Genomic DNA, 22,940 nt, shown 5'->3' with positions numbered 1-22,940 from the left:
TTTGGGGCATCACCTAGGCCAATAACTAATTTAATTAATATTCTATTAAGTGTTTATAACAGGTAATTTTATTTTTGGATCTGGTTTAGTCGTTTAGATCATTTAAAATTTCAAGTTGAGTCATTCTTGGTTTCAAATCAGGTTAAGTCGATCCTACATAGTCTCACTTTTCATAAATTTGACCAAATGTTACTCTTATTTAGACAACATTTAAAGTGTGATTATAAAGTCGCACTGCTTAGCTTCTATGATTATTTTTGAGTGATTACATAAAAGTATACTGTTTATATTAATTTATTAAAATGATTAAACATTTTTCAATGAAGATATAGAAATATAGTTGAGAATATGAAATATGAAAATATTGGAAAAAGATATAATTTGAATACCAATGAGTAAGAGAGAAAAGGAGAAAATGCGACTGCCATGTTTTTTTTATCTTATAAATTATTAGGAAAAATTGAAAAGAATAATCTCACCTTCCACCCATCTGCTCAAAATAATCCCACCTTTTCGAATTCCAGAAATAATCCCACCTTATAACCCCATCTTCTCAAAATGATACTTTTACCGGTTTATGAAATTAGTAACCTGTTTTAGAAGGTGACTTGACACGTGTCACCTTTTAATTGGTCTTAATTTTAAATAATTTAAAATAAAAACAAAACAATTAAAAAATAAATAAATTCTCCCAGCTCCACGACCACCCCCTTTATCACCACCATCACAAACCCCTGCCATCGCGCCTTACCACCATCACAAATTTCACCTTCCTCTCTGCAGTTGCTGCCACCACAACCCACCACCACCGAACCCACACACACCAAATCGCCACCAATCACAACCCCTCTTGACTCCCGGGCTTCGCCCAGCCACACCAACAACTCCACCGCATCACCCCCAAATTAGTTGCTGCCGCATAAATCAATTAACTACCGCACTAATGCACCTCCAAATTCGCCCAACATACCCCATAACAACCACCACTGCACTAACTCCACAATCACCCTAACCTCCCCCGGCGCGGCAGCCTTCGTCTAAAACAAGCCCACCACCTGAACGACCACCCGCATCTTCCCCTTAACTTGATAATTATTGTTGTTCATGGTTAATTTATTACCCCAACATTTGATTTATTTTTGTTGATCGGGAAATAGAGTAGATGCGAATTTTTGTGGGTATTTGAATAAATTAAGGTTTTTATTGTTTAATTTAATTTTGTAATTGAATTTTTCTGGGTTTTGTGTGTTAGAATTGTGGGTAAAAGCTACAATCTGCCATACTTGCTTAAATGTTCCATTAATTGAAATGATAATGGGGGTTGGTGGAGTACGCATCAAAGAGGGGAAGTAGGGAGGTGAGCACTGAGCAGGGAGGCAGGGTAAGGTGAGAAAGTGGTGTCGTGACGAGCCGGTGGCTGTGGTGGGGAACCCGAGAGGGAAGGGGGGAGAAAATTGAAGATTGTTTGGGTGGAGGTCAAGTGGTGGTGTGGGTGGAGGTTAGATCTGTGGTGAAAGGGGGTGGGGATGGAAATTATATTAGAATTTTGGGAGGAGGTCAGGTGGTGGTGTGGAGGAAATTATGGTGGTTGACATGGATGGAGCCATGGAGGGGATGAGGTGAGGAAGAGGGATTAGAGGGGAAAAAAAAATCTAACCTGTTTTACAGGTTGAAGGTAAAAAGATTCATTTTGAGAATATGGGGTACAAAGGTGAGATTATTTCTGAAATTCGCAAATGTGGGATTATTTTTAAGCAGATGGGCGAAAGGTGGGATTATTATTTTCAATTTTTCCTAGTTATTATTGCTGAATTGGAATTATTCTTAATGAATTGATATTATATTTTCTGAATTAGAATTATTTTTAATAAATTGAAATTTTATTTACTGAATTGAAATTATTTTTACTCAAACTAAAGTTTTTTTTGCTTAACTTAAAATGAATTTGCTAGTGTTAAATTATTTTTGCTTGTTCTCTAAAAATTTGTTCTTTAGAGATACTTATTTCACAAAAATTTATTAAAATCCGATTTACAATAACGATATTGTAAATCGGCTCGCTGCTTGCTCCTTCTTCCTTTTTTTCATTTTCTGGATCTTCTTTGAGTGCTTTCTTCTTTAAGTTTCTCTCTCTACTCTTACTTTTCTTTTCTCTCCTTTTTTGCTGCAAATCATTTTCTTCCATGATTGAATCTTGTGATCTTGCTTCATACAGATCCTTGAATGGATGGAGAAGGACAAATTTAAGCATTCTTGCTAATTTGATACTATCGTGGTATATTGGTATGTCGTATCTCGTATGTAATTAAAGTGCACTTCCTATTGGCCTGGTATGTCGTACTCTGTAAAGCTAAGGGTATTTGCAAAGCAGAGAAGTACTTGATAGTCTTCCTTGTGAAGAGAAAAAAGGCTTTGTATGGAGCTCTTTGAATTGTTACTGTACTGGAAAGATGACTGAAAGCATTGGCTCTTTCTGATAAGATGGATGAGATGAAGTATAGGCATTCAGCAATCTTATAAATCTCTTTATGAAAGTAGATGAGCCTAAGAAAGTGCCTCTTTTTTGTGAAAAAAGGGTCACTTTTGTGAATAAAAAGGGTCACTTTTGTGAAAAAAAAAATACTTTTATGGAAAAAAGGGGTCATTTTTGTGGAAAAAAGGGTCACTTTTGTGAAAAAAAAGGGGTCACTTTTGTACGAAAAAGGGTCACTTTTCGCAAAATGTTCGATGTACAACAAAATTATTGTAAACCGGTTATTTTCACTGATTAACATTTATCTTTCACTAAACTTATTTTCGTTGAAAATTAGCTTTTTTTTTTTACTGATCTTATATTTTTTTAACTGCATATTAATTGAATAAGGTGAGGTGAATATTACCTAATTAAGTAAAATATATAAGAGGGGTGGAAGTTGGGGGGGGGGGGCATTGACTATTTCCACTTTGTAAAATATACTTCTTACGTCATTAATTTATTAACCATATACTTCCTCCGTTACACATTATGTGCAACAAACCTTGTTGCACGTTTCCCAAGATAAAATTTGTTAATAGGTGATTAACAAAGTAAAGGGTTTGTGAATTGTGATTAAGGGTAGGAGAAAGAAAGGGGGAAAATTAATCAGCCACCACCATCCACCAGCAGCAACATCCACCACGCCCACCACCCACCAACATCCACCACGCCCACCACCCACCAGCAGCAACCTCCACCACCACCCACAGCTACCCACACCCCGAAACCCCCACCACCTCATCCCGTAATCATCAACCACCACCACCCCATCCCGTCTCATCATCATAACCACCAAAACCCACTTCAGACAACTTGCATCAACACCGCAACTCGTAACCCAGTCACCACCGCCAAGATCGATCCGAAACCCCAACCCACCCAAATCATAGACACAACCAAGATTTGAAACCCCTCCATAACTACCGAAAACCTACCTCAACCAATTCGCAGTCAAACAAAACCCGATCAATTTTTAGGGTTCAATTTTGAGGATGATCAGCGGCTATAAAAAAGGGGAAAAAGAGTTGGCGACGACTTTGATGAGGGAAAATAGGGCTAGTGACTCGATCGGCGGTGGTTTTCGGAGAAGAAAAAAGAAAGAGAAGCGGCTTTTGGGTTAGGTGAGGCTGGTCGGAAATTATCTGGGAATTTCAGGGCGGCAGCAATGGAGTGGGAGTTCGAGATTATGGGTGGCCGGCTGGGTGGGGCATTTTGGCCTGGAGGTGGGCTGGGGTCGTGGCAGAGAGAGAAGAGAATGAGAAGTAGTTGTGGTGGTGATGGTTGTTGTGGTGATGGTTGTTATGGAGGTGAGTGAACAGTTGGTGATGATGGCGGTGGATAGGTTGTGAGGGAGGAGAGATATTAAGATTAGGGATTTTATCATAAATGAATTAATTTAGTTTAATATAATAATAACATATAATCTTAATTTAATGTATGTTATTGAACTTAAGTAAGGGCATATGGGTCATTTTACACAAAAATATTTACTATAAATGGAAATTTTTACTTTGTTGCACATAATGTGTTATTTTCCGTTTTTGAAAATTGTTGCACATAATGTGTAACGGAGGAAGTAAATATAATTTGGTCACGGAGGAAGTAAATATAATTTGGTCTGGGAGTGCCTTAAGACACTTAGCTTTATATAACCAATCTCTCATAAAATACAACACTTATTTAACTATTAAAATGGGTTTCTTGAGCCATCTCGCCTTAAAGGCAGTTCACATTTTCTCTCTTGCAATCAAACAATGCTTTGGAACTTCCATACTAAAACCAATTGGCAATAGTAGGAGTTACTCCTCTACCTTATAAAGTGAAACCACCTGTCCTCTTTCTCCAATGTGGGACACTCACAAGTGATACACATTGGGTTCCAACACTCCCCCTCACTTGTGAGTGTCCTTAGAATTAGAGCACACCCAGGGCCGTTTCTGAGATTTTGGTGGCCTAAGGGCAAATAATAAAATGGGGCCCTTATAAGTTAATGCTTAAATTTATTAATTAATTGGAAAAAAATAATTCAGGTATGCGATAAAATTTTTGCAATACTTTTTTAGATACAATACTATTTTTTTAATACAATAATAATACTTGTATATACAAATCATATACTTCGTATTACACAACACTTTGTAAAGTACAGTACGGAGTATTATTTTACAAGTAAATTAAAACATTTATACGGAAAAAAAAAAACATTCTTTTAATCAACAATATCACATTCTAATACGGAGTACTAATTAATTTATTAGTTATTATTATTGTTAATCTATTTATCGATCTTATACAAGTATCACTTAATCAATTTATCTTCATCTAAGAAAAATTTTTCAATTTTAGATTTTAAAAAATGAGTTACTGGACATTAGTAAAAACAAAAAATTTGACGAAGTTAAAAAAAAAAAAAAAAAAAAAAAAAAACTTCTGAATGATTGAATAAAGTAGTATATTAAAACTACTACGTAATTGACAAACTAGGAGTATATCTAACAATTAGATAATTCATATGATTTCATTTAAAGACTAAAACTAAATATTTAGGATACTTTCATGTAAATTTAATAATTCAATGCCTTAATTTTGGGAAAAATCAATGAACAACATTTGAAACAAAAAAATTAAATTAAACTAAAGAGCTTTTCAATGATTTAGGATAATTTGTCCCGTTGAAACCTATTGAGATTTGAAGCTAGAGAAGAACGTTTATAGGATTCATTTTTTTGGCAATTATAATTGGGAAAGAAGATGAAAAATTAGAAATATAAAAGTAACGATGGAGAATTGGAGATAAATAATTTCATAGAAGAAGGAAGGTTATACATTTTTTTTTTTTTGGAAATTCAATATTATACGGATGAAATTGATATAAAGGGGAATGTTGGAAAGTTGGAATATTAAACTTCCAAAATTGAAGGTGATTATTTCTAGGAGAAGATTTACTGTAGACAGAAGTTTCAAGAAGTAGGTTTAATGATGCATTTATGTGATTAGCGTGTTACAGTACATAATTTATTTTGTTCCTGGGCTTGCATTAAAAAAATCTAGGCTTCAAATTTTGGGGCCCTGGGCATATAAATTCTCTTTGGGAATGAACATCCAATAGAGACCCCTTAACCAATGGCTTGACAAATCCCAGTTATAAACGGCCCAACAAACCTGGGCTCTGATACCATGTTAAATTTCGAAACAATATGAAATGGGTTTGGGCAACCCGAACAAGGAGGAGGAGAGTTTGGTCCACAAACAAGGCTTTGGAGCTTCCATACTAAAACCAATTGGCAATAGTAGGAGTTACTCTTCTATCTTATAAAGTGAAACCATCTCTCCTCTTTCTCCAATGTGGGACACTCATAAGTGATACACATTGGGTTCCAACAAGCCTTAACATTAACACAATCCTTGTAGTAATATGACCCATTTACTAAGACTGCTTGGTATATGGGTCAGGTCATAGTCGAATCTATCTATATAGCCATGTTATAAACAATACAACATAATATTCAAAGTATAATTATCAGTGCAATATTGAATAGACTAAGGTCCTGTTCTTTTAAGTCATTGAACAGAGCAGAACAAAGCAGCTTTAAAAGAATAGGGCCTAAGCTAGCTAAATTATTCAAACCATGTAGAATATCCAAACTCAAGTTTAGAAAGAATAGAGCTCCATAGGTCAATTATACCATTCCAATAGCTAGGATTTAGGAGTTTAGCCAATTAGCCCCTCAATCATACATTCATACCATATTACCAATCACATCTCACAAGTCACAACAAAAATTTGCACGGGCGGCTGCATGGATTAGTAGTACTAGTAGTAGTGTCCAACTACTGTGGATTTGACCCAGCTTATATAAATGGACGAATTCATCCAACCCACTAACCATTTTGACGAGATACATCTAATGCCGTGGACTCCGATTACTACTGGTATATATTCCTATAGCTAAAGCTACTAATATACTCCCTCTGTTTTGTAGAGTTATAACGAGAAAAATAAATAAAGTAATACGAGTTGATACTTGTGATTACTTTAAAACGAGATAGATATGGTGTAATAAGAAAAGTAGCTTTAAAAAGTGGGAAGTTGAGGTAAAAAATAAAAAGTGAGAGTAATATATCATTGATTGAAAAAAAATAAAATGGTAAAGTAAAAGTGGGGAGAACTTTATGGAACAGACTTAAGGTGTTAATCCTAAAGTAAGAAAAACATCGTAAAACAAAGAGAGTAAACTTCATCAAATCATCATAAAACTTCTCAAAATATGATCCAAGTTGAATAAATTTGACTCGAGATCAATTTGACACCCGAGTCAACTCGAAAATTCGAGAATTGAATCAAGATTGCAAACTATATATGACTAGACTAACAAATACGTAGTAGTAAAGTAAAATTGAGAAGAGCTTTATGGAATAAACTTAAACCTAAAGTGAGAAAATTTTCATAAAACAAAGAGAGTAAACTTCATAAAAACATTTTAAACCTCTCAAAATATGATCCAAGTTGAATAAATTTGACTCGAGATCAACTTGACACCTGAGCCAACTCGAGAATTGAATCAAGATTGCACTAAACTATATATGGCTACACGAACAAAACTTTCATATACATTACCAAATTAAGTTTGTGACCGACTTGAGAATAATTTGAACCTAAATAGTATTGCAAATAACTTTCACCTAAATAAAAAACCTTATCTAAATGGCCGTAACAAAAATCACCCATACAAAAGCCAAATTAACCAATTATTTTGCCTACAAGTATCAATTTAGATAACCGGGTCGGATTCGATGAGATCAGGGCAAGTGTATTTAAAAATTAAGTCATGTTAATTTATTGTGTTCATGTAAATCAAAACATGGATCAGGTATGTTGGGATCAAATCAGGTTGGATCGATCAGATTATGACAACCTTTTTTCCCAAGTGTATTCGACATTGGCAACTAATTTGAGACAAAAGAAACAGGGTATATAAAAGGCAAAAAAAATCCCTTGAAATTCTTAAAAATTTGAACAAAGCCAAGCCCCCCAACTTTATCTTAGATCTTCCTTTCCTCCCGCTTGGCAAAGCTGTTGATCAATCAAAAATGGCAGCAGACAACCGCCATTGCCATTTCTTGACCTCTCAATACTATCATTTCTGAACTTTCATTCCATTTCTTTTTCTCAATTTCTCCTCTTCTCATCAACATTACACAAGGTAATTGCTTCCCCTTTTTTCTCCCCTCATTTTGAATTCTAGGGTTCTTATTTGTATAATTTCTCTGTATTTTTTATGATAATTGCATCAATTATTGATTTGTTTTTCTAATCTCCATTTTTGTTGGATTGTAGGAAGAATAAAGAATTAAAATTAAAAAATGGGAAAAGGATCAAAAGAGCGCGCAAAGGAGCGTCGTGAACGTAGAATTACAGAAATTTCTCTGCTTCGAACAATGTCTTATTCTAATCAGCGGTAATTTCTTTCCCTATTTTCATTTTTTTTTTCAAAAATTTAAAAAGTTTTGAAATTTTGGTTTATTGTTTTGTAAAATGATTGATTGTTATCTTCAGCATTTAAGTATATGGTGTTACATGTTGGCCAATGTTAATAAATTTGGGTAAAATTGAATATGTTTTGACCTCCCGGAAATCGGCCATCGTTTGCAAATGAAAATCCAATGCCCAAAATTTTTGGGCAATGCTTCAATTTTTGGTGTGATTGAATATGTTTTGACCTTCAGGAAACATGCTTTCATTAATAGTTTTTCATCTAATGCTAAAATGTTGGACAATTTTTCAAATTTGGATGTTTTTGACTTCCCAAAAACTCGCACCATTAGCAATTGATCACCCATTGCCCAAAATGTTGGCCAATGTTTCAAATTTGGGTGAAATTGAATATCTTTTAACCACCCGGAAACTAGTCACCGTTAGCAATTGACCATCAAAGCCATAGATGTTAGCCAATGTTTCAAAATCAGGTGTAAGCCGTGTAACTGAATATATGTTGATCTCCCGGAAACTTGTTACTTTAGATAATGAGCATCCAATGCCCAAAATGGTGGCCAATGTTTCAAATTTGGGTGAAATGTAATATGTTTTGACCTCCCGGGAACTCGTCAGCATCCAGTGCCCAAAATGTTGGCCTATGTTTTGAAATTGGGTAGAGTTGAGTTTTTTTTTTTATTTTTTTTTTATTTTTTACCTCCCAGGAATTTGTAACCATTAGAAGTTGATCATCCGATGCCCAAATGGTTGGCCAGTGTTTCAAATTTGGGGTAACATTGAATATGTTTGGACAACCTGGAAACCCTTCAATATTAGATTATTTGCAATTAACATTCGATGCATTCAATCTTGGCCTATGTGTTTAAATTTGTGTAAAATTGAAAATATTTTGTCATCTCTGAATCCAGATACCATCAGCAAATAGCAATGGATGACGCAGCAATGTATATAATATGTCAATCAGGTTATTGCATATGGTCTTATAAATGAAACAGGCTAGAGCGTTGTCTGTTTTATAACCTTTATGAGTGTGTTGTATCCAAAATATTTAATCAAATGGGTTAGCAGGATACAGCATGATATATTGTTAAGATGGTAGCTTGTATGTTTGGTTATTGTTTGCATTTATTGAGTGTATGAGGCGGGAACATTTTGTTTTGTCTAGCCACACTTTGTGTAGCGATATGGTTGAACATGAACATGAATTGTGCTGATAAAAGGTCTAGTTGCTTTGGCTTTGAAATGTTATTTTGCATACTGATTGCTGTCACCATTTGATTTGTTCTGTGAGGCTGTGACCAAGTTATGGTGCTGTTCCTTAAGTGCTCAATTGGGATCTAAACAAAAATGAGGCTTATGACATCAGCAAAATAGGGTACATTGGTTCATCACTACATCCTTTATGGAATTTACCACTTAGTTCACTTCTATGAGTAGTTTCATGTGTGTTTAGATTCCTCTTTGAGTGACGTAGTAAATGTATTATTAAATGTTAGAGGAAGGACCATAACTAAATAAATAATTTGCTTACCTAGCATGAGAAAACAATTTAACTGTTGCTTTCAAAATGAAGAGTTTTAAAGAATGATTGAGTTTTGGTCTGTTGATTTTCCTAGGCGCTTTTATTTGCTTTAAAAGTTGATTCTTGGCATTTCTTCTTTTTGGAGTGTCTTAGGTGGTGGACCTCTGAAACTGTTGCAGTAGTGACTGGAGGTAACAGGGGAATTGGCTTTGAGATTATTCGGCAACTTGCTGGTCATGGGATGACTGTTGTACTGACCTCAAGAGATACAGAAGTTGGTATTGAGGCTGTGAAGGTTCTGCAGGAGGCTGATCTGTTGGTGGATTTCCACCAATTGGATATTGTTGATCCTCAGTCGATCAAAGAGTTTGCTGAATGGATTAAAGTGACTTATGGCGGCTTGGATATTTTAGTAAGCATACCTATTTCTGTTACGTTCCCAAATCATTTTGGGACTAAGGCTTTGTTGTTGTTGCTCTTGTATATCTATTTACGTTGCGTCCCCCCATCCCGTTTGGCCAAGACAAGCACATCTTAGGCTTACTATATTTCTTTGACTTGCAATTTTTATTAGAATGCTTAGGAAGCCATTCTTTTGCGTAGTAACTTACGAAGTACTAATAAAAGTCAAGTTTCATACAAAGAAGAATGGAGAGATATATACATAGATGATTCATTAGATGATTGAGACTTGAGATTATCTGAAGGCCATTGATGCCCCTTTAAGGATTTAAGGGGGAAGATTGTTCATTTGTGCTGTGCTCACTTTCCACGGCTGGGGATGAGACATACAGTTTGGTGCTTATGGCTAATTGGCTATGTCCTCATATATTTTTTTCCAATTCTTATGGTACTAGATCACAAGGTGTCAGTTTTTGGAAATAATTGGAGTAGATAACATTCATAACACTATACAATGACATAGCCCTATAAACTTTAATCTGTAGGGTTAGTTTTTAGTAATATAATTGAAAAAAAAAACTTTTTATATTACAGTTCTGCGTTAGCTATAAGTAATGTTGCTGCTTCATAATTGTTCAGCATTCACTACTTTTCAGGTAAATAATGCAGGTGTCAATTTCGATGTTGGATCAGAGAATTCTGTTGAACATGCAGAGCAGGTTATTTATACAAACTACTATGGCACAAAGAATTTAACTGAAGCTATGATCCCTTTAATGAAACCTTCTTCGTTTGGTGCTCGTATTGTTAATGTCAGCTCAAGGCTTGGCCGATTAAATGGCAGAAGAAATGTAAGCTGACTGTCTCAATATTTTTCGGACTTTTTGCACCGTAAAGCAAAAAGAAAGCAAAAAGAAACATGCTTGAGTTTATTTCATGCTTGCATACTCTAATCAACCCAGAAAATATCTATTTTTTTTCAGAGGATTGAAGATGTTAGCTTGAGAGAACAATTATCTAACGACGACTTGCTCACAGAGGAGTTGATTGACAATACTCTGAAAACCTTTCTGCAACAAACAAAAGATGGTAGCTGGACATTAGGGGGGTGGCCTCAAAACTCCACTGTGTACTCAATGTCAAAGCTTGCTGTTAATTGTTACTCCAGGTATCTGGCAAGAAAACTGTGTGATCGACCTGAGGGTGAAAAAATTAGTGTAAATTGTTTTTGCCCTGGCTGGGTAAAAACTGCCATGACAGGTTGGACTGGTAATGTGTCTGTTGAAATTGGTGCAGACACTGGTGTTTGGCTTGCATTGCTTGCTGGGCAGCCTGTTGTCAATGGGAAATTTTTTGCTGAAAGACGTGAAATACACTTCTAAGAAACTTTGGCTACACCTTGAAGATATTGGCTTTAGTTTCTCCGGGTAATTCTTTCATGATATAATTACTGCTTATCTTATTAGTGAAAAGCTGAAAACATACAAATTTTGTAATTAAATTGAGGCAAGTCTCAAATGGTTTAGGTGATATAGCCTATTTAACTTAACAATATCTCTAATTAGAGATTCCTCGATGGCATTTCTGTTTTCAAGAGTGGTGGAAACTGGAAAGTAATGTATGGACTGTGCTCGTTTTTGCTGATTTGCATCTGCCCTTTGTATTGGCATGTATCCGTAATTAGCATCCTCTCTGTACACAATAGCTTCCAGCGACTTGTTTTAGTCCCATCTATATTTGCTGGAGTATGGTGCTTGCTCTGTTGCTCAAAAACTACATTTACATTGTTTTTTAATTGAAATCTGTATGATTTGCTTATTGTGTAATGAAGTACCATTAACTCATTTTGGATCTGGTTGCTGATTATGATATTTTGCAATTGTGCACTTAGTGTTTCTTAAACTTTTTTGCCCTGTTGCTATGTATACAATCAATAAGCAAGTCAAAACACAGTAGTTGTTAGCAAAGGGCATTATCTATTAGGGTTGTCCAAAATTAGATTATATGAGAATTCGATCTGCATCTGTCTGATATTTTTTGGATATTTAAATTAGGGATATTGTATGCTCATTAGGATATTGTTTTTCAAATTTTTGGGTATCTGATATGTAACGAATGTTGGATGATTTTATTTATTTATTTATATTAATCTTATTATACCATATTCTCCACTTAAACAAGCCATGTAAAATAAAAACGAAAAATTTATTTTAATACTCTCAACTTTGGCTAATCTATCTATACTTAGTATTTAAAAACAAAAACTATCATCCGTATAATGCCACATGTACATTTCATTTTTTTTCTCTTCAATGCCACATGTCACCTCATTTAATCTTTCTTTTTTAAATCCCTTTTCTCTTATGAAAAAAAAAAAAAAAACTTTAATTCAATACATGTATAATGATTGAAGGTTGTTTAGTTCACTTTCCTCCAATTTAATTTCTACTACAATTGCATTTAATCTTCTCTTCTTCTTCTCTTCTATAAACTATTCATTTGCCAATATAAATATATTAAAAAATAATTATATATATTATATACCTATTAATAAACCGTGCATTGCACGGGCCAAAAGGCTAGTTTACTTTTAATAATCCTAACAAAGCATGAATGTAACAAAATATATTTTTATGAAATTTGTTCATTTAATTAAATATGGTCTAGCTATTCTTTTCTTTTTTTTTTTTTTTTTTAATTTTTTTAATTTTATTATTATTATTATTATTATTATTATTATTATTATTATTATTATTATTATTATTATTATTATTATTATTATTATTATTATTATTATTATTATTTTATTTTATTTTATTTTTTATTCTATGATTGTATGATAAATATTCATTTTCAATATATTAAATGATCAAAAAAAATTTGACGGGTTCACTTTTTATTATATTACTAAACTAATCATTGGCTCATTGGTCTAACTCATCATAGATTTATAAGTTTGATCATAATTAATTAAAAGGGGTTAATATTGAACAATATTAACAAGTGAACGAAAATATAATAATCTATATCATCTTTCATTAAAGTTACGTCAATGAAGTCCCAAATTGATCTATTTGGGTTTTGTATCTTGGCTTGAACTCATAGGCTAATCGTGCATTTCATCATATCCAACATATAAAGTTACACATTATGCACTTACAATAAAACCTTGAGTAAATTAAAATTTATTATTATATTGCAAAATGTGGTCATCATGATGCTTTATGAGTGCCTCCATAAAATATCATGCGACCATGAAAATCAGTATCATAGCCACCATCTATAACAGTGTAAAGTGGATCACAATCCAAAACCATATGAATGTCTTCGGGATTTAACACATTCTTAAAGCTTTCATCAACATATGTAGAATGTGCAATAACTGCTGAATATGGAGCATTGGTAGTTGCTAGTAGACCGTTGCCCATTTCAGGTGCGGGAACTTTTGGATAGCCTAGTCCGTAACTATAAACCTCACCTCCCCATTCAACTTTATCAGCAACTTGTGCCAATTCATTAAATAATTCTTTGGGCCAATATCCAATTGCTTTTCTTTTACGGGATACTGATAGCCACCAATTCCCGTCATCTTGATGCTACACCCTCAAATCAAAATTTTGTATACTTGAGAAAGTGATTAAATAAAAAAAACCCGGACATGTTAAGCTATTTATACATACAATTTAAACCGTAACAACTCAACACTTCTTGTTGGTTATAAAACTATCTCATAAATTATTGTCTGTTTATTAGTCTAATATCTTCCATTAAGTTTAACAAAATAATATCTTTCTTTAAGTATATGCTAAAGTGGTGTGCTTCAAGTAAATAAAAACGAGAGGAAATACAGTAATGTATATTAGCTTAATCAATGCTAGTACTCTATGCATGCAATCCGATGCGTGTAGTTTTTTCTTTTCTTTTTTTTTTTTTTTTTTTTTCAAAAAGCGACTTTTTTTTTTTACTTTTCAATAAAGAGCCAGTGTAAATAAATTCAAAATTAATACAAACCAAACTATGATTAAATGCAAGAAATATCAATATTCCTAAATAATTATTTGAACAAGGTCAGTAAATACAAAATATAAACCAATTACTTACATTTGGCATACTCAATTTGTGGTTGGGTTCCCAAGCTAAGCTTGGTCATGTACTCTAGTGGTAAGATTGATACCTTCCAACCTTGAGGTTGGGGGGTTCAATCCCCACTAAAGACACTTTGAGGGTGGGGATCCCTTAACCTTTCCTCTCACTCCCAAAGTGTCTGACCCGTAAATATCGGACCAAAAAAACCGTAAAGGTTGAGGTTCGGTCAGGGTCTTTCTCCTACCTTAAAAAAAAAAAAAAAAAAAAAGTGGTTGGGTGGTTGTTAAAATCATCAAAAGTTATATTCTTATTTAATTGTTTTTTTAATTTCAATTTTTGATATTTTTATATTTATTATGTAGTCTAACCTGCTTTTTATGTCAATAAATCAATCCTTATTTTATTTTTTTCTATTTTTGTTAATGATTATCATTCATTGATTTTATTTATTACCTAAATTGTTTTAAAATAATCGGAGGGGGTATTGTTGGTATTTAGTCTATATTTCGGACACCAGCTTTTCACTCCTCCCTCTTTAATTCCGTTATACCACCTTCGTTTTTTATTGGTTGCAGCAAAAAGGTATTATTTGTAAGATAAAATTCATTTGTTGAAAATAGTAAGAAACGGAGGTAGCACAAAAGAAATCTTTTACAAAATTTGTGAAAGCATACCTTATCTATTGATAAATTCCAAGCCACTTGTAGTCCACCAATTGTAGAGTACTTGGGTGGGGATATACCCAAAGGAATATCTGTAGCCACTTGAACAAAACCTGGGCATTGTATATTTATGCAACTTTTTCCTCCAGCCTATCAAAGACAATAAGAAAATCACTACATAAATCGATACAAGTACCTTATGATTATTAGATATAGGGATTAGATGACGATGTAGATCTAAAAAGTGGATGACATGCTCATGCTAGAGGTGTATAGTGTACATGTTCAGTAGACCTTGTGCAGCTGTGCATCAATTCTTAGAATTGTTACATGAATTAATTACTTGTAACACATTTTTTTTTTCCACGATATTTTAGCAATTAAAAGTGGGTGTAAGTCACGTGATTAATACACTTAAAATTAAGTTAATAGATAATAAGGGTAAAAAACATGTCCATGAGCTTTAAATAATTAAGGATATTTTTTTCCTCAAAGAAAAAAAAAAGGATATTTTACAAATATACACACACACACACACACACACACACACACACATATATATATATATATATATATATATATATATATATATATATATATAAATGAAAATTTCCACCACCACTACCACTACTACTACTACCACCACCACCACCACCACCACGACTACTACTACTACTACCACCACCACCACGACTACTACTACTACTACTACTACTACCACCACGACTACTACTACTACTACTACTACTACTACCACCACCACGACTACCACCACTACTACTACTACTACTACTAATTAAATTTTTTAAGTTAAATTTTTTAAGTTAAATATTAATTATTATTATATTAATATAATTATTATTAAATATTATTTAATTATTATTATTAAAAATTAATAATTAGTATTATCTTTAAATATTAGTCATTATCTTAATATTAATTTCTATTATAAAAATCAATTATTGTTATTATAATTAATATTATTAGTTACAAATATTATTATTACTGTTAGTATAATTACTATTATTATTACTATTATTATTATTATTAAATATTAATTATTATTGTTATTATTATTATTATTATTTTTATTAATAATTTATTATTATTATTATTATTAAATATTAATAATTATTTATTATTTTTTTTATTTTTTTATTAAATATCAATAATTAATTATTGTTATTATTATTATTAAGTATTAATTATTATTATAATTAAATATTAATTATTTATTATTATTAAATATTATTTATTTATTATTATTATTATTATAAAATATTAAATATTAAATATTTATTATTATTAAATATTAATTATTATTATAATAATTTAATATTAAGTATTAATTTTAAGTAGAGCAGAGCAGGGCAGAGCAGAGCTGAGCAGATTGAAGCAGAGCAGAGCATAGCAGAGCAGATTTCAGCAAAGCAGAGCAGAGCAAAGCAGATTTCAGCAGAGCAGAGCAGAGCAAAGCAGCTCTCAAGAACGGGGCCGCAGTGTCGTAGTGCAATAATGCTTGCCTAACCAACAAAATTAAATACCTTTATAAGCATACATCATAACATCAAACATAAACATTACTACTTAGGGCATGTTCTCTTACGTTGAAATTCAGTTTAGTTCAGCTCAGTTAAGTTTAGCTCCTAATTTCCTTCTCTTATAAAATATTCAGTTCAGTTCAGCTCAGTTCAGTTCAGTTTAGTTCAGCTCTGTTCAGTTCAATTCAGTTGAGTTCAGTCAATAAGAACAGGCCCTTAATGTGTCGTTCTATGATTTATAATGATATAATTAAGATCATAATTTCATAAGAATAACATGCAAACGTCACGTGTCATCTTTCCTTCAATAAGTTATGGTGTCAGTGTGTCATACTGTCACATGTGCATCATGTGTTAGCCTATTTGTCATCACACTTCTCTGACCATATTGAATTGTACTCTATAATAATATTTAGTATTTTTGAAAAAAAAATATTATTGGCGAAACTTTAAGTGGTATTTTGGATACATACTCATGTTGTATGAGAATGTATGAGCATCATACAACATGGGGTATTTTGGTCATTTTCAGTGAAATTTTAATTTTTAATGGTATATTTTGTGTTTTATTAGAAACGTATATAATACCATAAGAGTCTTAATAATAGATTTTGTGTACCATTGATATCATTGAAATTTACTCAGTTTATTTGTACTACTAGATAAATATCATGACATATTTATACCATCAGAAACTAGTTTGATACCATTATACTATCTAATGGTAATATTTATATACTTAATGGTATCTTCACTATCTCAGGAAAAAAAAAAGTGAATTATTTACAAAATTATTTTCAAGGTATTTGTTTTTTTGGTACAGCATGAGTATATACTAATAATTCCCCTAACTTTAAGTTAATGTAATAATGTATAATTTACTTGCATTGACTCTTCACATGTATAACTTCCCTATTTAAATTTAATATATCTATATATATTAATGAAAGATGATATACATTATTATATCTTCATTCACTTATTAATATTTTTCAACCTTTCCTAATTAAATAATTTTGATAAAATTTATAATATTATGATGAGCCGAGGCATCGCCCGAACCAATAACTAGTTAATTAGAAACACTTACGCAATGCAAATAAAGAGGTAGAGGATTGTCCACGTCATTATTTTGATTAATTCGTAAAATGGGAACAGTTTTTATAGGACAGCTATCGTCCTTGAATCCAATGTCGTTAACTTTCTGTCGTTGAAGCTCTACCAAGTTTGGTATCACCTGTGCATAAAAAAAAATATTGTGATGATGAAATCATGTAGCCAATATGATATAGTCTATTGGGACATAAACAGAAAAGGAAAATCACGTAATTAAAATTTTATTTGTATGTAATACTGTCTTTGTTTTTTTTAAATACATCACATTTATTTACACAAAGTTTTAGCCTTTTAGGAGAGTTAATTTACTTTAAAATAAATTGTTAATTTATTTAAATATAAGTACAAGGGGACCATTATTACCACACCAAGCCCAGTAGCAGCCCCTGTTCGCAAGGAGCATTGCTAGCTTCTGTTGTTCGCAAGGAGGAAGCAGGATGGGAGGCTGAATTTGCAGAGGCTGCTGCCTGTAGATATGGACTGATCCTTGCGCAAAGACTGGGATACTCAAGAGTGCAACTCGAGTGTGACGTGGAGAATGTGGTGCGAGCTATTAGAGCCAAGGTGTAGACACCCAAATGTGTCTCCCCAAAACTAAACCCAGTAATGAATACCTTTCACGTCACTTGATTATCGAACGAAGTGAAAGTATGAAAAGTCTAGTGATGCGGTTGTTTTTACTAAAATATCTCTCTTTCCGTTTTTTAAAAAAATGTGCCCTATTTATGAAATAGCCAGTACAATTTAGTTTGTTCTATTATAAGGGTCCAATAATAGTGTAGTTGGATCGGGCTCAAAAAGAGCTTTCCAACGATATATTATAAGCCCAATTCCGATGAATAATGAGGAAGTTATGGCGAAAATACTAAGTTGGTCCCGAAATGGATTTATATGTGGCCCAATGATCTAGAGGAGAGCCTATATTAATTATTATTCCTAAAGTTATTAGGATTGATTTTAATCTTCTAGAATAATTTAGAAGGTTCTTTTAAATTCTAATTATATTTTAAAGAGTTTTATTTGGAATAAAATAAGTGTTTTATGATAAATCCGGTTTTAATTGATAAGCGTGGAATTTGCTTCTTAATCATATTAAGAAGAGGATTCTGCATGCAAAGCAGGTTTTGTTTATGACTTGGCGCAAGGCGACAAGCCCGTCGCCTGGCGCTGGTACCTGTCGTCTGGCGCAGGCTCCTGTCGTTCACAACAAGAGGTTTTTTATTCCGAATAGAACTCGATCTCTTTTCTTTCGATTTTCAGACTATTTTTCTATAAATAGGGTCCTAGACCTCCGTATTTAATCATCAACAATCTCTAATTCTCTCTCTTTAAAAGCTAGAAACTTACTCTCTCTCTATTCTTTTTCTAAACATTCCCTCTTACAAAATTCCGCATACATTAACTCTAGACACACCTAGCCAACTTCAAAGTTGCTTTCGCCCTAGACGTGAAAGGTTGATAATTTCTGAGGGTTGGTCTCAAATCCCTATTTCAATTATTTAAATTATTTGTTTGATTTATTATTTTCCTTGAAGTTACTAACGTGTGTATTTTGTTATTCGAAAGAGATACGAGACATCCAAGTAAGTAATTTAATTGTTATTATTTTGATATAGATATTATGCTTTAATTATTTTGATTCCTAGTACCATATACCATGTTAGGATGTCTTTATGATTCCTATTATCATGTTTAGGGTAATAACTAAAACTTCTAATATCATGTATGTCTCTATGATGCTTCTTATTCTTTCCTTTTATCATATTAGTATCATGTTAGGGTTAAAGCTTTGATATTTATTGTTTAGTGACATGCTAGGTTTGTTATTATTCTTGTTAGTATCATGCCTAGGATCTTGCTATTAATATTATGCTTTATTGTTAACATGCATGGTTATTATGAATATTTATTTGTTATTATCATTGTTGCTTGATATATTATATATTATTTTTATTGCTTGATCACGCCTTTTATGCATGGTTAAAGGGAATTTGTACTTGTAATCACGCTTGATAAGATAATTAATAATCTTGTTTAGGCTAATATGATTATAATTCAAGTGATCACCAATAATAGTTTTGTTTGTGCATTAATATTCAACCAACATAGATTAAACAGGTTTATGGTTAACCTATTGATTGTATGTTAGTCAGAAAGCGCAGATGAATATGAGATGAATAAAATAGAGGCCTATTTTTAGGGCAGGTTCAATCTCTTTTAGGTTGGATTTGTACCTTCATCCCCGAATATCCAGTCATGGTTCCAGACCACTATAGAGTTAGCGATCTCATGGATCGTAAAGGGGTGTAACTTTCACCCTGTGAACGGTTTACAAGTTCCTAAAATTTATTGGAGACTCTTTTGTTCTAGCTTCCTTCCCTTTGGACGCCACCATACTTAAGTGTATGATTACAGTGGTGCTCGAGTCTGGGATGCTTGAAATATTCCCTACACAAGGCAACGGGTTTCTCTCCTATTTTTCTGTTTTATGATGATATTCATAGGTTGGCTTCACGTTTTAATGTTTTCTTTATCTCATGTCAAGCGTGCGGGTAACACTCTAGCACATAATGTAGCATATTGGGATGCTAGAGGTAGTAAAGAGTTTGTATCGTTAGGTCCTTTCCTCCAAAGGTTAATTACTTGGCGGAAATTGATCTCATTTAATGATATTTCGCAGCTTGGTTTTTTTAAAAAAAAGTACAAGGGGACCATTAGAAAGATAATAGTATGTGAGAAAAATTGTATTTTTTTTAATTAGGGATCATGAAATAGAGAGAAATAATAAAATATTTGGAGTGGGGTTTTTGTGAAGAGAGAAAAATAATATAATATACATGTAGCATAAATTAAGTATAAAAGTGATGAATTAAAAAAAAAAAAAAGGGAGTACTACTCAAGGGCTCTACCAATTTTAAGCTAGTATCCACAAGTCGGGCATAATAAGGGCTGAGAAAAATTATCTAAAATTAGGGTACCCGATCCGATAAACATAACGATTTGCATACCTGATCCGATAATTTGTTATCGAATATGATTATTGGTATCATTTTAAAATTATCGGTTACCCAATCCGTTAAACAACTTTTTCTTTTATTTTTCTTTTTTTTCCTACTTAAATGTATTATCCTATATCTATATTGTTATTTTATTTCGTATTCCCTCTATTTTTTTTAAAGTGTCCCACAGTGACATGACACACATGCCGCTGCAAAACTTCAACCAATAATATTTTTAATTATCAATAACTACTCTCTCCGTGTTTTAATTAGTGTTACACTTACCACATGTGGCCGTGTTTTAATAAATATCACACTTCTTTTTGGCAAAAAACTACATTTAATTTTTATACTTTCTACGTTTATATAAAGATAATACGTTCAATTTAGGCACATACATTAAGGAGAGAAAAGAGAATGTTAAAGCAAGTGAGTAGACCATGTGCTTTAGCTTATTTAATCAAGTTTGTAGTATGTCGACAAAAAATAAACTTACTAAAAAGGAATATGTATCAACTAAAAAAATTTCCCAACAAGGAATACGCGTCAACAAAATAAAAAAACGGAGGTAGTATCATATTTTTTCTTTTCATGATCCCCACCCAAAGCCATTACTACTTTTTTTTAATTTTTTTTTTATAATTACTCCCTCGTATTTTATTAATTGTCCCATTTTTCTTTTGCGCTCGTATTTTATTACTTGCTCCATTCCTTTTTCTATAATTAAACCTGTTTACAATATTTTAATAATTTTTCATTCCTAGTACGTGGAATCCCAAACTATATATCATACTTTAACTAGTGTGTGGCCCGGACGTTGATGCTACTTTACTTAAACTTTGTGATTATATGTATTAAATAATTTTTGGTGTTTTTTTTTTTTCAATTATATGCATTTACTTTCATGTGTGTAACAGGGTTGCTGATTAGCTTAGATGGGTAAATAACTTTGTTTCCTACAAGTGGTCGGGTGTTCGAATCTTCTTATGCTTATGCTTTTATATGGAGTTGGAATAGTAGTGACATTGCATAATGATCAAGGTTGATGATTGAATGGTGTTTGAATAGGTGACTTGGCGTAAGTGAAAGGGTCTACGTGGCACATAGATTTTGCTAGAAACGCCTTTTAATTTATTACTCCTCTCAACTATCATACTTTATTTTTCCACAACCCTACTTCCTTCATATTACTTTCTACCCTTTTTACTAAATCTCAGCGTATGGAGAAACGAAACAAATAATAAAATACGGAGGGAGTATTTCTTTCCTTTCACATTCGTTACTTTTTAATAAACTATTAACCCACTATTTTTCTTTTACATCTTTTTTAATAGTCCAACTACTCACTCAACTCTGTGTCGGTTAAAGTGTGTTGGTCAAACTATATGTTGGTCAAAGTGTAAAACATTTTTCTTATACATTGCTTAAAAGGCTAAAACCATGTGTCGGTCAAAGTGTAATATTTATTAAAACACATAGGGAGTATAAGTTATAATAAATGAATATTAATAATCTACTCATTAAAACGATCCCAGCAAGTACCCACAAGATATCATTTTTTGTGTTATTGGTTATCGATTACCCGAACTGATAGTGATAACGGGTACTCAACCCATTCTCACCCCTAAATATATATAATCATATAATAATTTAACCAAAAGATTAACACAGTAAGAAAGAATACATATAATCGTTAACAACTTCTAATATGGCTCCTGTCAATAAATAAATAAATAAACACTATTGCTATGTTTAGTTCACTATTTTTTAAACTTATTTCATATAGATTATAAAAAAATTATCTAAAAATATAAATATTGGCATACTTTATCGTTTTATAGGTAAGTTTTTATTGCTAATCCTTAATTCGTAATGAAAATTAACTACTTTATTGAATATATGAATCCACATATGAATAAAATATACATTATTGCAAATCTAACAACACGTATTTGATGTATTTTTTCCTCATAAATTAGTGTACATTATAGAATATAAGGTCAAAGTTTAGTCAGATAAGACATAATATAAAAAATATATTTAGATTAAAGCAGAAAAATAATTTTAAATTGAATTATTTCAGTAATAATAAGGTGAAAAAAAAAAAATCCTAAATCACACATTATTTAACTTGCCTTAGATGATTGGTTTTTCAGCGATGGATGGTTAAACGCCGGTTGTTTGTAGAAGTCTACACAATCATAAACACCATGTTTTGTCTATTGACAAGAAAAGAATTTTAGATTAAATATCTTTAATTAAACAAAGATTTTTATAGATAAGTGAAAAGAAAGTACCTTGATAGTCTTCACTTCATGCTGGTTAGAGAACGATAAACCGCATAATCCATTAAAAACTAATGAAGAAAAGATCATTAAGATGAAAGTAGGAGAAACCATCTCTAACTTCAAAATACTACTTTGTTTTAATAATGTATGATATATGTTCCTTAAGTAAAGATATATATATATAAAGCAACATCAATTGAATATAGAAATCACCAAATTGGTAAATAATCAAGACTTTATTCACATGAATCACTTAGAAGATTTTTTACCAAAAATAAAATATTATTAACAAAAATTACATTTAAAAATGGAAAC

General features: G+C 32.1%; 2 protein-coding genes across 2 annotated transcripts; one reads left to right on the top strand and one right to left on the bottom strand.

The window, feature by feature from the left end:
- The first annotated feature begins 7,528 nt into the window (after nt 1-7,528).
- On the top strand, nt 7,529-11,671 carry LOC145587507 ((+)-neomenthol dehydrogenase-like). The gene is made up of 5 exons (XM_081644244.1): nt 7,529-7,719; nt 7,854-7,974; nt 9,685-9,943; nt 10,590-10,784; nt 10,917-11,671. The coding sequence occupies exons 2-5, from the start codon at nt 7,880-7,882 to the stop codon at nt 11,313-11,315; spliced, it is 948 nt and encodes a 315-aa protein (XP_081500370.1). The 5' UTR covers nt 7,529-7,719; nt 7,854-7,879; the 3' UTR covers nt 11,316-11,671.
- A 1,474-nt stretch (nt 11,672-13,145) lies between these two features.
- On the bottom strand, nt 13,146-22,736 carry LOC145575515 (protein neprosin-like). Its single transcript, XM_081633379.1, has 4 exons — nt 22,635-22,736; nt 22,473-22,556; nt 14,694-14,831; nt 13,146-13,529 (listed from the first exon to the last, which is right to left on the bottom strand). The coding sequence occupies exons 1-4, from the start codon at nt 22,734-22,736 to the stop codon at nt 13,146-13,148; spliced, it is 708 nt and encodes a 235-aa protein (XP_081489505.1).
- Between the last annotated feature and the right edge of the window lie 204 nt (nt 22,737-22,940).

This window comes from Chenopodium album, chromosome 2, assembly GCF_948465745.1.
Source record: "Chenopodium album chromosome 2, dcCheAlbu1.1, whole genome shotgun sequence".
NCBI lineage: Eukaryota > Viridiplantae > Streptophyta > Magnoliopsida > Caryophyllales > Amaranthaceae > Chenopodium > Chenopodium album.
This window is presented reverse-complemented; position numbering and strand designations above follow the sequence as displayed.

Coding starts and splice junctions, on each gene's coding strand:
- LOC145587507 (XM_081644244.1), top strand. CDS start 7,880: ATGGGAAAAGGATCAAAAGAGCGCGCAAAGGAGCGTCGTGAACGTAGA. Junction 7,975..9,684: donor ATGTCTTATTCTAATCAGCG/GTAATTTCTTTC, acceptor GGAGTGTCTTAG/GTGGTGGACCTCTGAAACTG. Junction 9,944..10,589: donor ATGGCGGCTTGGATATTTTA/GTAAGCATACCT, acceptor ACTACTTTTCAG/GTAAATAATGCAGGTGTCAA.
- LOC145575515 (XM_081633379.1), bottom strand. CDS start 22,736: ATGGTTTCTCCTACTTTCATCTTAATGATCTTTTCTTCATTAGTTTTT. Junction 22,557..22,634: donor ATGAAGTGAAGACTATCAAG/GTACTTTCTTTT, acceptor TCTTGTCAATAG/ACAAAACATGGTGTTTATGA. Junction 14,832..22,472: donor TGAAAAACCAATCATCTAAG/GCAAGTTAAATA, acceptor TGTCTTTGATAG/GCTGGAGGAAAAAGTTGCAT.